The sequence below is a fragment of the Dasypus novemcinctus genome, chromosome 10, assembly GCF_030445035.2.
Source record: "Dasypus novemcinctus isolate mDasNov1 chromosome 10, mDasNov1.1.hap2, whole genome shotgun sequence".
NCBI lineage: Eukaryota > Metazoa > Chordata > Mammalia > Cingulata > Dasypodidae > Dasypus > Dasypus novemcinctus.
Genome location: NC_080682.1, coordinates 1,035,539 through 1,049,608, shown reverse-complemented (window position 1 = coordinate 1,049,608; position 14,070 = coordinate 1,035,539). Strand labels below are relative to the sequence as shown.

The 14,070-nt window shown below is 72.0% G+C and overlaps 1 protein-coding gene across 1 annotated transcript in view; it reads right to left on the bottom strand.

The window, feature by feature from the left end:
- MUC5AC (mucin 5AC, oligomeric mucus/gel-forming) overlaps positions 1-13,486 on the bottom strand; it is a 33,927-nt gene extending 20,441 nt beyond the window's left edge. Inside the window, exons 1-27 of the mRNA XM_071217856.1 lie at positions 13,414-13,486; positions 11,840-11,914; positions 11,296-11,355; positions 10,786-11,047; positions 10,404-10,518; positions 10,082-10,172; positions 9,201-9,310; positions 8,837-9,050; positions 8,620-8,745; positions 8,377-8,494; positions 8,109-8,247; positions 7,900-8,010; positions 7,500-7,569; positions 6,984-7,121; positions 6,746-6,910; positions 5,900-5,994; positions 5,362-5,488; positions 4,888-5,143; positions 4,744-4,796; positions 4,123-4,223; positions 3,685-3,836; positions 3,285-3,423; positions 3,080-3,193; positions 2,803-2,982; positions 1,886-2,125; positions 1,260-1,416; positions 140-268 (exon numbers count right to left, since the gene is read on the bottom strand). Coding sequence (XP_071073957.1) covers positions 140-268; positions 1,260-1,416; positions 1,886-2,125; positions 2,803-2,982; positions 3,080-3,193; positions 3,285-3,423; positions 3,685-3,836; positions 4,123-4,223; positions 4,744-4,796; positions 4,888-5,143; positions 5,362-5,488; positions 5,900-5,994; positions 6,746-6,910; positions 6,984-7,121; positions 7,500-7,569; positions 7,900-8,010; positions 8,109-8,247; positions 8,377-8,494; positions 8,620-8,745; positions 8,837-9,050; positions 9,201-9,310; positions 10,082-10,172; positions 10,404-10,518; positions 10,786-11,047; positions 11,296-11,355; positions 11,840-11,914; positions 13,414-13,486 — 3,610 coding nt within the window. The remainder of the gene's footprint in view (positions 1-139; positions 269-1,259; positions 1,417-1,885; positions 2,126-2,802; positions 2,983-3,079; positions 3,194-3,284; positions 3,424-3,684; positions 3,837-4,122; positions 4,224-4,743; positions 4,797-4,887; positions 5,144-5,361; positions 5,489-5,899; positions 5,995-6,745; positions 6,911-6,983; positions 7,122-7,499; positions 7,570-7,899; positions 8,011-8,108; positions 8,248-8,376; positions 8,495-8,619; positions 8,746-8,836; positions 9,051-9,200; positions 9,311-10,081; positions 10,173-10,403; positions 10,519-10,785; positions 11,048-11,295; positions 11,356-11,839; positions 11,915-13,413) is intronic.
- Between the last annotated feature and the right edge of the window lie 584 nt (positions 13,487-14,070).

The following is a 14,070-nucleotide window of genomic DNA, read 5'->3' as shown; positions in this document are numbered from 1 at the left end:
TGGGTGAGGATGGCGCAGCCCAGCCAAGGGCCCGAGAGACCCTGGACGCTGGAGACCAGGGACCCCAAGGAATACCCCAGCCCAGATGACAAGGACCCTCCCAGGCCCCACCCAGACCCCACGGGGACCCAAGACAGACCTTCCAGGCCGCACACATCATGGAAACACTTCCCGCTGGGGTTCCGGCAGGTTCTGAGGCAGGGGGCCCCGCAGGGCTGGTAGTGCCACTCGCACCTCCCCTCAGGGTTGTAGAAGTCGCAGAACAGGGCTGGGGTGGGAGGGGCACGCTCAGCAGGCCGCCCGCTGTCGGGGCTCAGCCTGAGCATCCCGGGAGAGGGGCTGTGTGTGCTGGGGGGCCCTGGGGAGGAGGGCCACAGGGGCCCGTGCGTGGAGCCTGGGGCTGCCGCGAGCTCCTTCGCCAGGTCGTGGAGAAAGTGGCAGAGGCCATGCTGAAGTTCCTTCTCGCCCCTGTGCCCTTGGGTGTGGCCTCTGGAGCTTGGGCCTCAGATACTAGCCATGAAATGGGGGCTCAGGGTCTCCTTCCTGGCTTGCCAGGGGCCACCATCAAAGTGGAGGTCCTGTCCAAGCAGCTTCCAGCTGCACCCCACTCTGTAAGGTTCCCTTGGCATGGGTGGGGTCTCTGCTGAGACCTCCAGCTCCAGAGTGTTCTACGGTGCTGGCAACCCCCTCTCCCCTCCATCCCCTTCCTCGGCCACTCCAGCCCCCCCAATAGCTGGGCCCTGCACTGTGCCGGCACCTTCCTGCTCACCCCGACTGCCTTTGCCCCAAAGGACATGTGTGGGCGCTCACGGCAGATGTCGGGAGTCCACCAGGCCACGCACACCCGAAGCCCCGCCCCCCGACGATGCCTGCCCCTCTGAGGCCCCGCCCCACCTTCAGCACCGCGGACAGAGCCCGGTTCGCAGCAGACTTCGGGGCTGCGCCAGGACGCGCCCCGAAGCCCCGCCCCCAAGGCCCCGCCCACCAATGACGCCCGCCCCGCCTTCAGCACCGCGGACAGAGCCCCGCTCGCAGCAGACGTGGGGGGGGCTGCGCAAGGACGCGCCCTGAAGCCCCGCCCCCAAGGCCCCGCCCACCAATGACGCCCGCCCCGCCTTCAGCACCGCGGACAGAGCCCGGCTCACAGCAGAGCAGACGTCGGGGCTGCGCCGGGACGCGCCCCGAAGCCCCGCCCCCAAGGCCCCGCCCACCAATGACGCCCGCCCCGCCTTCAGCACCGCGGACAGAGCCCCACTCACGGCAGACGTCGGGGGTCCGCCAGGCCACGCACACGCCCACTTCATGGCACGCCTGCGCGTAGGCGGCCACGGCCGTGCAGAAGCACTCGCAGTCGCCGCCAGAGTCGCACGCGCACGCGTCGCTCACGCAGGCCTCGTAGTACTTGGTGGGCTCCACCTGCGGGAGGGCGACGCCAGGGTCCTGGGCTTGGTGTGGGGTGCAAGCGGGGGCCTCCACCTTCCCGAGGGCTCTGACGGCCAGAGCTGTTCTGGGGGGCTCCCGTGGAGCTCAGGGGAGCTAGTCGGGATCCCAACCGTCCCAGGGACCCCGGCCTGCGCACACCAGGCCTAACGGGTGCTGTCAGACGGAGAGACCGAGCCAAGCAGGACCCCACCCACACCCAGCGCTGCGACGCGGTCCGGCAGGGCTCCCCGGCTGCTTGGGGCCCTCTGGGAGGCAGCGGTCCTCAGAACGCACGGTCCCTCCTGCAGCCCCGAACCGATGGCACAAGCCCCGTTTCCCCGGCCCGGGGGCCGTTCTGCGACATGTCACCTGCTGACCCCTTGAGCCCCGTCTCACGCCCCCACCCTGCTGGACCCTCCTGGAGCCCAGAGCGCCGCCCCCCGCCAGGGCCCAGCTCTCGTACGTGGGCACGGCAGGCGGCGAAGGTCGCGCTGTTGATGATGCTGCACTGCTTCTGGGCCCAGGACCTGCGGTAGGGGTTGGCGGTGCAGGGGTCCTTGGGGGCGAGCGCGTCTGGGCAGGACGGGGAGAACTTCCAGCTGTTGCCGAACTCCAGCACGTCCCCCACCACGGACCGGCTGCGCGTGGTGAAGTCGTTGGCGGCGCTGTCGTCGAAGTTCCCGCACAGCCCGCAGACCTTGCCCTGCACGCACAGGGTGGGCCGTGGGCGGGGGCCGGAGAGCTGGACTCGCGCTCCCTGGTGAGTGGGGTCCTGCCTAGGTGGCCCCGGGAAGCGCCGGGACCCACGGCCACAACGGAGGCCCTGCCCAGCACGGCCCGGCCCGCTGCTGCCCCCCAAGCCGGGCAGGGGTCCTGGGCTCCGGCCTGCACCCCCGTCCCCGAGGAAACCACATGCTCCCGGCTGAGGACAAGCTTTGGTTGCTTCTCTGCTCCCGCCCCCGAGCTGGGATCGTGCTTGCAGACGCCTGCAGCCTTCCTTTCCTTCCACTAGGCCTGGACGGGAGACCCCGTCACTCTGAGCAAGTGGGGGGCACGTCTGGAGTGGATGTGTCGGGGGGGAGGAAGGCCAGCAGGGCCTGGCCAGCGGGGTCCTGCCCGGCCGTCCGGGGGGCGAGCTCCCTCCCTCCCTTCCCCCCTCCCTTCCCCCTCCCTCCCTTCCCCCCACCTTCTACCTCCCTCACTCTTTCTCTCTCTCCTCCTCCCTCCCCCTCCTTTCCCCTCCCTTCCTCCCTCTCCCCACCCTCCACCTCTTCTCTTCCCCCTCCCCTCTCTGACCCCGTCACTGCCAGTGTCTCCCTCTGCTCAGGGCAGGTGCGTCCCCGATGGACGTGGAGACGCAGCGGCCGCCCTTGGGCTCACCTTGAACTCGGGGCTGAGCCTGATGAAGATGCTCGTCCTCTTGTCCCACAGGAGCACCAGGCCCGCGTCGGTGTCCACCACCAGGTAGATGCCCATCTGGCGGATGGAGTAGGGTGCCTCCTGCCCGGCCCCCTTCTCAATCACCTCCACCTTCCCGTCACTCAGCTTCAGCTCGTAGCTCTGCTCGGGCCAGGAGGGGCCAGTGGCTCAGCCGGGCCCCCCGGCCGCCCCCAGCCAGCCGCCTGCCCCGGGAGCCGCAAGCCCCCCCCCCACTCACCCCCAGGAAGATCTTGATGGCCTTGGAGCAGGTGGTCCCGGTGGTCCCACAGGGAACGTTCTCCGTGACGACGCGGAAGGCGTCCTGGGGGTTGCCTCTGCCGCTGCAGTGGTCCTGGGGGAGCAGGGGGGCTGTGCCAGGGCGAGGCCGGACCCGTGCCCTCCCCGGAGGAGCCCGCAGCCCGGGGGTGGCGGGGGGCGCGCACCTGCACCAGGGTGTACTCGCAGTCCCCGCTGAAGCTGTAGCGCTGCCCGTCGAAGGTGAGGTAGTGGCCGTCCCCGTACACGGCACAGGTGCCCAGGCAGGGCTCGTCCGTGCAGTGCCACATCCGGCTCTTACAGGTGCTGGGCGGGGAGCAGGTCACAGTCAGGCGGGCGCGGCGGGGGGCCAAGCGCACCCTCCCTGGCGCCCGTCTGGGTGCGGCCCGCAGACCCGGGGGGGCGGCTGAGCGGGTCTCACCCGTGGGCCGGGCTGACGAGCTCACCCCAGCACGTTCTCGGGCCCCTCGGTGGAGGCTCCTGCCTGCAGACCCCGCCCAGCCCCTGCGGCAGCCTGGACAGCTGCCCACCGCCCCCCAGGACGAGGCTCGGGGCCCCCGCACCTACCAGGTGTTACAGCCGACCCGGATGGTCTGGCCGGCCTCGTAGCTGGCCTCGTTGTGCACGCAGGGACAGTCGGCCGCCGCGACGCAGCCACCCTGGCCGTCGGCCACCAGCCCGTCAGGACACACGCAGCCAGGGACGCACTGGGGGCTGTACTGTGGGGGGGGGGGCGCAGGCCTCAGTGACGCGGCCCCCGACCCCAAGGTGCAGGCCCCAGTGAGCAAGAAGCAGGGCGGCCCCGGGGTCCCCCTGGGACCCTCCCCGCCCGGAGGAGCATTTGCACCACACGCCCCGGCGGGCAGGCGAGGCTGCAGCCGCGTTGGCCGCTCCCCTGGCCGCAGCCCTGCCTCTGCCCTGGGGGCCCTCCGCGGGGGCCTGTGAGGGCCGAGCAGGCGAGGGCAGGCGGGCAGGGGCTCCGGGGCGCTCGGCGCGGGCACTTACACAGGCCATGTCCAGGGTGTGGCAGCTCTTCTGGCACCCAGCCCCCGCGTCCCCAGACGTGGCGTTTTGGCAGTCGACGTAGACCATGGGGGCCGTGCAGACTGTGGACAGGCAGGCCGTTAGGGACCCCTGCTGCTCGCCCTGCCTCTGCCAGGCCGTTAGGGACTCCCGCCGCCCACCCCGCCCCTACCAGCAGAGCCTGCCCGCCCTGCGCAGCCCCTGAGGTCACTGCCCCGACACCCAGCCCGCAGTGGCTTGGGTCAAGAGGCCCCAGCAGGGGAGGGGTGGGGTGCCATCGCTCGCCCCGGCCAGGGCGGACACCGGGGGCCGCCGGGGGGTCTGGCTGCGCCCTGAGACAGAGGCTGGACCCCAAGAAGCCAGAGCATGCCGCCTCCCCGCCCGGGCCCCTCGACCAGGCCCGCCAGGTGCTGCGCTGAGTCCACCAGCACCCTCGCATGTGCGGCTGCATGTGTCACGCGCGCTCTCCCACCCCCTCGCTGAGCCTCAGAGGGCCTGCCGCACAGCAGCTGACCTGGGCCAGGGCGGCTTTGGGGTGCTCTTAGCTCTGCGCCAATCTGTGTGGAAATAAAGGAACCCCCCCCCAGCAGCGACGTGGCTCACCTGGTGTGGGGGCGTGGCCTCCGATGCAGGTCAGTGCGCCGTGTGTGCAGGTGCTGCAGGAGAGGAGCTGGGGGTCAGGGGCCGGTCCGGCGCCCACGAGCAGAGCGGGGCTGGGGCCCCCCCCGGCCGGGCAGAGCCTCTCACCAGATGGTCCCGCTGTCGTGCAGTGTCTCTCCGTTGGGGACCACTGAGCCCCGGTAGTAGCAGGGGCAGCTGGAGGCGGGCACGCACTTGCCCCCCTCGTCCAGGAAGGTGCCCGGGGCGCAAGCGCAGCCGTCCACGGGGACAAAGCTGACGTGGCAGGTGACGTCCTCCTCGCTCAGCGAGCGGCAGGTGGGCTGGCAGGTGTGGATGTGCTCGTGGTAGGTCATGGACTTGGGGCAGCTCGTGGTGGGCTTCACTGCGGCCAAGACCGAGACGAGACGTGGGGTCGGCAGGGGGACCCGCCAGGGGCACCCCAGCAGCAGGGGTCCGGGGGCCCCACTCTGCCCATCGCCGGGAGTGGGAGCCGGCAGCCTGGGGGGGCCCCAGCCCTCTCTGGCTCCCCCGCCGGCCACCCCCGCCTCCTCGCCAGGGCCCCTGGGGACACGGGGCCCGCCCACCCGGCCGTGCACTCACAGCAGGCGCCGTCCCTCCAGCCGCTGAGCAGGACGCCCTTGGCGGCGCAGGCACGGACGTAGGCGGACAGCGCAGCGCACAGGCAGTCCTCGCTCCGCTCGCAGTTGCAGGTGTCGAACAGGCAGTTCTGGGGGCGTGGGGCCGTCAGGGACCCCAGCCCGGTGGGTGCCCCCACCCCCGGCGGCCCACCCCATGCCTGGAAGCCGCCCCCTCTGCCTGGCCCTTCCGTCCCAGCACCTTCCTTTCGGACCCGCCAGGCTCCCGCCGCAAGGCCGGGCTGGGCTGGGGGCCTGGGGGTCCCAAGGGGGCCAGCGCCGCCTGGGCCCGCCTCAGACACGCGCCACCAGTCTCTCGTGTGGCCTCCGTGGCTCTCGCCCCCGTGGCCGGCGGCCGAGGCGGCTCAGTGGACAGAGCACGAGCGGACGAACGAGCATGCAGGGGTGCGGCCGAGGGCGGAGGGCAGGTGAGGAGGGGCCCCTGGCGGCCTGCCCAGCCCCCCACCCCCCAGCACCTCCCCGGGGCGGCCGTGGGCACGTACCGAGTAGTAGGTGACAGGATTCACGGCGGTGTGGCAGGGAGCAAAGGGGCCCCTGGGGTCGGCCAGCCGGGAGCACCAGTGCTGGGCGTACTTCTCTGTGGAGGGAGAGGAGCTGGTGTTGGGGCTGCCTGGGCCCACGGCCATGCCTGCTGCCCAGGCGGGGTTTGGAGCCCCCCACCCGCTTTGCCCGCCGCCCCCAGCCGCAGGACATTCGAGTCCCTCCTCTGGACGCCACGAGGGCCGTGGGGGGAGGGCAGGGAGCCCAGGACGGCTGCACCCTGAGTCCAGGGGACGGAGGGGCCGCGTCAAGGCTAAGTTGCCCTGGAGCAGCAGGGCCCCCGCCCCGTCTCGTGGCGGCACGTAAGACGGACCCCGTCCCGGCGGCGCTCTTCTGCTCTTTGGGGTGACCTGTGTCCCCCCAAAAACATGTCCAAGTCCTGACCTCGTTCATGTCCGTGACCTTATCTGGAAACAGGGCCTTTGACCCCTGGGGCCGGGGGGGCCTGACCAAGGTAACAGGGTCCCTTCAAGAAGGGGGGCATGTGGGGACAGACGGGGGACATCACGTGACGACAGAGGGAGGGGCGGCTGCAAGGCGAGGGGCGCCGAGGCCCCCGCCAGGACGAGCCCCCTGGAGGTTTTGGGACCCCGAGAATGGATTGCTGGGGCTCCGAGCCCCCCACATGGAGGCTCACAGAGGGTGGGTCTCGGCAGACCCCCGACCCTGCTCGTTTCCTCCCAGAACGTGCAGTGAGTCAGCGCCCGGGGTCAGGGGGCAGCCGGGCCCTGGGCTGGGGCTCGGGGGTCTGGGTGCTGAGCAGACGGGCTGGGGCGGGGGGGGCATACCGTTCTCCACACTGAGCGAGCAGGGGTCCTCGAAGTGGTTCTTGATGTTGGGGCAGGAGGCCTGGGTCTTCCAGGTGTTGGCAAAGGCGGCGCCCGTGCCCTCCACCAGCCCGCCCAGCGTGCGGAAGTCGTCCGCCTGGTTCTGGTTGAAGTTCCCGCAGAGGCCTGGGGGCGGGCGGGGGCGTGAGGCGGGGGCCGCCGCGGCGGGGGCCGGGCCGGGGCGGGGGGCACCACCTACCGCAGGTCAGCCCCCGGAGCGCGGGGTCCAGCCGCACGAAGACCTGCATGGCGGGCACCAGCTGCACGTCCAGCTGCAGGCCCAGGTGGGTCTGGGCGATGATGAAGAAGGTCGACGGCCGGAAGACGGTCACGTTGGCTGCAGGGGGGACGGGGCCTCGCTGGGCACGAGCAGGGGCCACAGGCCGCCGGGGGGGCCCGGGGGTCATGGGGTCCTGGGGGTCCTGAGACTTTCTGAGGGTCCTGGGGGTCCTTAGAGGTCCTGGGGGGTCCTGGGGAGTTCCTGGGATTTTCTGGGGTCCCTGGGGGTCCTTAGGGGTCCAGGGGTCTCCTGGGAGTTTCTGGGGGTTCTGGGGGTTCCTGGGGGTCCTGGGGGGTCCTGGGGGTTCCTGCGGGTCCTGGGGGTCCTGAGACTTTCTGGGGTTCCTGGGGATTCCTGGGGTCCTTAGGGGTCCTGGGGGACCCTGAGGTTCCCAGGGGTCCTTAGGGGCCTGGGGCCGAGGTCTGGGGTCTTCACCTGCTGAGATGGGCAGCTGGGTGTAGATCTGGTTCAGGAACACTTCGCCGCTGGCCTTGATCACGATGACCTGGAGCCACAGGGAAGGGAGGTGGTGAGATGCAGGCCCCAAAGGAGCCGGACGGGGCCGAGGGCGGGGTGCCTGCGGTCTGAGGGGTGGGGGCGCTGGGCCCGGCTTTCTGCAGGGGGTTGCGCAAACCACGCCCCCCTCCGCTGCCTGCTGCCTCCCTGCCCCTGTGGGTTTCTTAGGAATTAGAACCCAGCATCTGTCGTGGCCTGGAGGGCCCAGGCGAGGGGGCAATGCTGGGCAGCCCGCTGGTCACTGCAGGGCCACCGGGGTCACAGGCTGGCTCCCACCCGCCTGCCCCCCGTTCTACTCCCCGAGGGCCCTGGCACTCACGGTCTGGCCCCCGCCGAGGCTGAGGGTCACGCTCTTGAGGCACGTCTCGCTGTCGGTCAGCCCGCACTTGCGCAGCTCGCCCAGCACGGTGAAGGCATTGCTGTCACAGGGCTGCAGGCACAGGTGCTCACGCCCCGCTCGGTGGCCCCCGGCCCCCCGGCTCCCCGGCCCTGCCCGCCTCCCACACACGGCGCGCGCCCCGGCCGCACCTTGGCCAGCACGTAGCTGCAGTCCCCGTGCACCGTGAACTGCTTCTCGTCGAAGGTGGAGAAGTGGGAGCCGCCCAGCACCGCGCAGGTGCCGGGACACGGGGCCTCGCGGCAGCTCCAGCGGCCTCCGGAGCAGGTGCTGAGGGGAGGGGAGGGCGCTCGCGTGGGCTCGGGCCCTGGACGCCCCGGACGCCCCGCCCGCCGTCGGCTGGGGCCCGAGGGGGAGCGGGGTCCGCGCCTGTGCCCGCGGCCCGGGGGCAGCTCCTACCAGCTGGTGCAGTCGGTGGTGTACACGGCCCCGGGGGCATAGGATGCACCGTTGTATGTGCATGGACACTGGGACACGGGCACGCAGCCGCTCCGGCCGACATCGTCCAGCACCATCCCTGCGGGGAGCCAGCGGGCGTGAGCGCGGGCTCACACAGCACCCTCGGGGCCCAGCCCTGCCCAACGCAGCCTTGCGGGGGCCCTGGTGCCGGGCCGGCATCTGTGCGCGGGGCGGGGTCCTCACCCTGTGGGCAGAAGCAGCCGGCCACGCAGTGGTCCTCGCAGAGCTGGGAGTGCTCCAGGTTGGAGCAGGTGTCGGCGCAGGGTGAGCCGCACTCGCGGTACTCCATGTTGAGCGGGCACGTCTGGGCTGCGGGGGCCAGGAGACAGGGCCGTGTCACACCCTGCGCCCACCTCGGCTTGGGGCCACGGGGGCTGCCGAGGGGAGGGGGCGGACTCACGGCACAGCTCGGGGCTCCTCCAGTCCGGGGGCAGCCCCCCGGCGTGGGCACACTGCCGGGAGTACTCGGCCAGGGTGTGGCAGAGGCAGCTGACCGGGTCGGTGCTCTCACAGAGGCAGAGGTCCTGCCTGCAGGCGTCCAGGTAGCGGCCGGCGTCCACCAGGGCGCCGCAGCCGGAGAAGAGCGGGCTGCCCAGGAGCTCCTCACACAGCAGCTGCGGCGAGGCCGGGCCCACGTGAGCCCGGGGCCCCCGGGGACCACCGCCCGGCGTCCTGGCTTGGCGGAGACCCCTGCCCGCCGCCTCAGCCCCAGGTGTGCGGGAGCGCGAGCCCCCGGGGGCCCCAGGGATCGTTCCGGGACTTACGGAATCAGACGAGCAGTTGCCGAGGGGCGCGGGGACGGGGTCGGGGCACTGCTCCGTGGGTCCGTCCAGCTTCTGCAGGTTCCCAAACTCAGTGGCGGTCAGCTTGGTGCCTGCAGGGGTCGCAGCCAGTCAGCCGGCACCCCGTGCCGAGACCCCGGGCGGGCACGGCCGTTGGTACTCTGCCCTCCGCGGCAGCCGCCTGCACCCCCACATCCACGGGCAAGCAGCGTCCACGCGGATTTTCGTGGACATTCTGCCAAGAGCCAGCTCCAGAGAGGCCTCCCACCCAGGCCACGGCGGGCTGCAGGCGGCGCCGTCCCCGGGCTCCTCTGGGCACCAGCCAGGGCACAGCCCAGCGGGGATGCGGGTGACCGCGAGCGCCTGCCCGGCCCTTGGAGGCTGCCCTGAGTCCCCCGGCCAGTGGCCTGGGCGGGCCGGGCCCTCGCACTTCTGAGAGGCCCTGCCTGGGGTGGGCGTCGAGTGGTTGAACGTGCCTGGTGGACGGCAGCAGGGGGGGCTGCGCTCAGGGGGCCACCGCTGGGCGGCAGTCGCTCAGGATCCCCAAACAGTGAGAGTCCAGCTGGAGGTGGGGCCCCCACAGCCTGCTGGCACCCCCCACCCAAAGGTGCCAGGGGTCCGAACAGACAGCGTCCTTCCACCTGCAGCCCAGGGCGGGTCTGAGTGCCGTGGTGCATGCAAGTGTGTCTGTGCGCACATGTCCTGGGGTTGTGTGCACATGTGTACACGTGTGTGCGCTGGGTGGTGTGCAGGCATGTTCGTGTGTGCGGGGTGCGTGTGTGTGCACGTGCACATGCCTGGGGTCTCGCGTGGGCGTGCACACCCCTGAGGGCCCCCAGGCTCCACCGGCCGAGGGGCCTTACCGTCGATGAGGAACTCGTCCACGCCCGGGAGGCCGTTGAAGTCCCCGCAGAGCCCGCAGGTCAGGTTGGCGTACTTGTCGTCCAGCTCCAGCTGCGACGGAGGAGGCGTGAGGCGCCCGTCCCCCCGGGGTCACCCAGGACTGAGGGGGCCCCCCACCCGGGCTCCTGCCAGCCGCCCTGGGGGATGCCCCCACCGGCAGGGTCGCCGTCTGTGCGGAGCGTCCCCGGGGCCCCGTCAGCGTCTGGCCCCGTCTCCCCGTCTGGACACGGCTTTACGCGCCGCCCGCCCCCCCGCCGCCCCCCGCCCCAGCCCCCGCCTCACCAGGAGGCTGCCGTCCAGGTTCCACATGAGCACCAGGCCCAGCTTGGCCACGACCTTGAGGTAGACGCTGCTCTGCTCGATGAGGACGCCCGACTGGCTGAAGGGCAGCTGGATCCTGCGGGGGGGGCGGCTGAGCGGGCAGGCCCAGGCAGGGGCGCAGGCGTCCCCGAGGCCCCCTGAGAGCCGCCCGAGGCCCGGCCCCCGAGGAAGGACAGGGGTCCCCGTGGGTGGATGGTGGGTGGGCCGAGCAGGGGCTGGCCAGAGCGGCCTGGTCCTGGAGGCCGGCCCGCGGGCCCTTGGGCGCAGGCTCGCACGTGCGTGTGCGCGGCCCCCCCCCCCCCCCCCCCGGCGCCCCTCGCCCCGCCCGGGGGCCCGGGCTCACCGGCGGCCGTCGACCAGGACCAAGCTCCTGGTCAGCTCGACCACCAGGCCGTCGAGCTTCATGGTGACGTGGCTGAGCGCGGTGGCGTTGGGCGCGGGCCCGCGGCGGATCTGCACGTTGAAGTCCTCGTAGGCGGCGCGGCAGTGCGCCGAGAAGACGTAGTTGCAGAGGCCGGGGAAGCGGAACAGGGCGCCGTCGAAGGTCTTGTAGTGGAAGTTGCCCCACGTGCTGCAGACCCGGCTGTTGTGCGCGGCGTTCAGGGCTGCGGGGGCGGCGAGGGTCCTGAGGGCGGCACCGGCCTCCACCCGCCCACCCCGTGCCCCCTGCGGCTCTGCAGGCCCCAGGGGCTCATGGAGTCTACGTGGCCGTGGCACTTCCTCGTGGAAGATTGGGGGCCCTCCCCGTCCTCATTCAGCCTCCGCCCAGAACCCGGGACCCCCCACTGGCGCCCCCGGGACTGACGGACGTGGACGCTCGGTAGACGAGCCCCTTCCGTGCGGCTCCACTCACCTCGGACCACGGGAACGGTCTTCATGGGCGGGAGGATGGTCACGCCCCGGAGAGGGCCACCTGCGGACACAGGGCGGGGGTGAGGGGCCGCGCGGGGGCCAGGCAGGACCCCCGTGAGGGCCCACACTCGCCCCAGCAGAGCCGCATTGCGGGGACCATGGCTGCTTGAGGAGGGGACCCGTTTCCTGTCCTTCGTCCACTAACAGGGGCCAAGGAGAGTGCCCGCACGCTGGGCTCTCACGCTGGGGTCAGGAAGGGGGTGGACAGAGACCTGCCGTGTGGACGGGGCCTGCTGTGTGGACAGAGACCTGCCGTGTGGACGGGGCCTGCTGTGTGGACAGAGACCTGCCATGTGGACGGGGCCTGCCGTGTGGACGGGGCCTGCTGTGTGGACAGACCCAGGCCCTGTGGGCTCCCCTGCTCCCCTTTAGGCCCCTTGGGTGGCGGCAGGCTGGGGTGCCCAAGACAAGCGACCGGGCCGCCACGTGGCACAGGGCTGTGGTCGGGCAGGGCAGGCAGGACAGGATGCGGGCTCAGGACCCACCTGGGTGCTGCTGGCCGGGGGACAAGTCCGGGTGGGCCTCGTCGCTGTGCTCCGGGGGGGCGTCACGGGCCCAGCCTGCAAGAGGACATGGCTGAGCCAGGCGGGCAGGGGGCCTGCCGGGGACACTGGGGGCCTGCTGGGGACACTGCCGGGGCTAGGGGCACTGGGGCCACTGCTGGGGGCCTGCTGGGGCTGGGGATCTGCTGCGGGCCAGCTGCGGGCACTGGAGGCCAGCTGGGGCTGGGGGCACTGGGGGCCTGCTGGGGGCCTGCTGGGGGCCTGCTGGGGCTGGGGATCTGCTGGGGGCTGGCTGGGGGCACTGCTGGGGGCCTGCTGGGGCTGGGGGCACTGGACACCTGCTGGGGGCCCGCTGGGGGCCTGCTGGGGCTGGGGATCTGCTGCGGGCCAGCTGCGGGCACTGGAGGCCAGCTGGGGTAGGGGGCACTGGGGGCCTGCTGGGGGCCTGCTGGGGGCCTGCTGGGGGCCTGCTGGGGCTGGGGATCTGCTGGGGGCCGGCTGGGGGCACTGCTGGGGGCCTGCTGGGGCTGGAGGCACTGGGGACCTGCTGGGGGCCCACTGGGTGCCTGCTGGGGCTGGGGGCACTGCTGGGGCTGGGGGCACTGGGGGCACTGCCGAGGGCACTAGGGGCCGGCTGGGGGCCTGCTGGACTGGGGGCACTGCTGGGGCTGGGGGCATTGGGGTCACTGCCGGGGGCACTGGGGGCCTGCTGGGCTGGGGGCACTGCTGGGGCTGAGGGCACTGGGGACCTGCTGGGGGCCCTCTGGGGGCCTGCTGGGCTGGGGGCACTGGGGGCACTGCCGGGGGCCTGCTGGGGACCCGTTCCAGCCACTCATCGCCGGAAGGAGGGTGGACAGGAGGGGGACAGAAAGGCCCACACATGGGAGGCCGCGGCGAGGGAGGGTCTCCCAGGCAGGGTGGAGGGTCCCAGGTAGGGGCCCTCCACGGACACCAATACCTGCAGCCCCTGGGCCGAGTGCCGGCCGAGACCCCTCATCTCGGCCTGCTGGGCACTCGGCATTTGGGGGGTCCCCTCCACACTGACTGGGTGTCTCCAGAGGGCAGGGCTCAGGGGGGGCATCATTCATTCATGCATTTGCTTGTTCATTCATTCATTCACTGCCGTGCCAGGTTCCCTTCTCTACACTTGGGAAATGTGGGTGCCAGACTGGCTGCCCTGTTGGAAGCGACCAGGCTCTCCAGGGGGGTCCCAGCAGGCTGGGGACCCTGGCACAGGAGTGGGGACAGGGGCCCAGAGTGAAAGGGGTGCCCAGGGTCAGTCCAGGCAGGTGCGGCAGGACACCACGAAGGCCAGCTGGGGGACAGCCAAGCTGGGCCCCGGGCCCCAAGAAGGGGCTTCCCCAAGGCCAGGCCTCTGTCCTGTCACCTGCGGACCCCCGAGCTGGCTGAGCCAAGCCACCGGGGGCCACTCGGAGGCGCTGAGCCTGCGGGACCCTGGGGCCTCCTGGGGACAAGGCCTGGTCCTGGACTTGGGGCGCGGCTGGGAGCTGGGGGCCTTGTCCCGGCTGGGCTGGAGGGCCGGGTGCGGCACTCACCTGTGTGCTGGGCGCAGGCCAGGGCCAGCGCCAGGGCCCAGAGTGGAGCCAGCTCCCTCAGGCGGGCACCCATCGTGCGGTGCGAGGGGGGTCCCCGAGGCCGGCCTCTGAGGAGGGACCAGACTCGGCAGGGGCCTTTTGTAGCTCCGGAGCTGGCACGGGCCCCGGTGACGTCACGTGGGTGGGGCGGGTGGGGCCGCGTCTCCCCTCGCCCAGGTAAACAGTGGTACGCTGAGGGCTGGCCGGCGGGAGCAGCGCAGGTGTGCCGGCTGGGCGGCCCAGTTTTCCACGGGCTCCCCGATTCCTGGCCCTGCCCTGGGCTGTCCCCCTGCTGACAGCCTGACCCCATGCCAGGAGCTGTGCTCAGCATCCTTGCCCCCTAGAAGCACTGCCCCAGGTGGCCGGAGAGGGGTCGATGGGCAGCAGGATGCCCCTCGGTGTAGCACCCAGCTGGGGGCTCTGGCACGGGCAGGCAGGTTCAGGGAACCCGTGGCTGCCAGGAGCCAGGGTTTCTCAGGGGTTTGGTGCCCACATGGCCAGGTGTCACCCCCAGGCTCCCCTAAGGGTTTGGTCTGAAGATGCCGTAGAGTGACCAGGGGCCCTGAGGACGTGTGGGGCTGAGCTGGGGGACCTGGGTGGGCTCGGGCTCACCTTCTG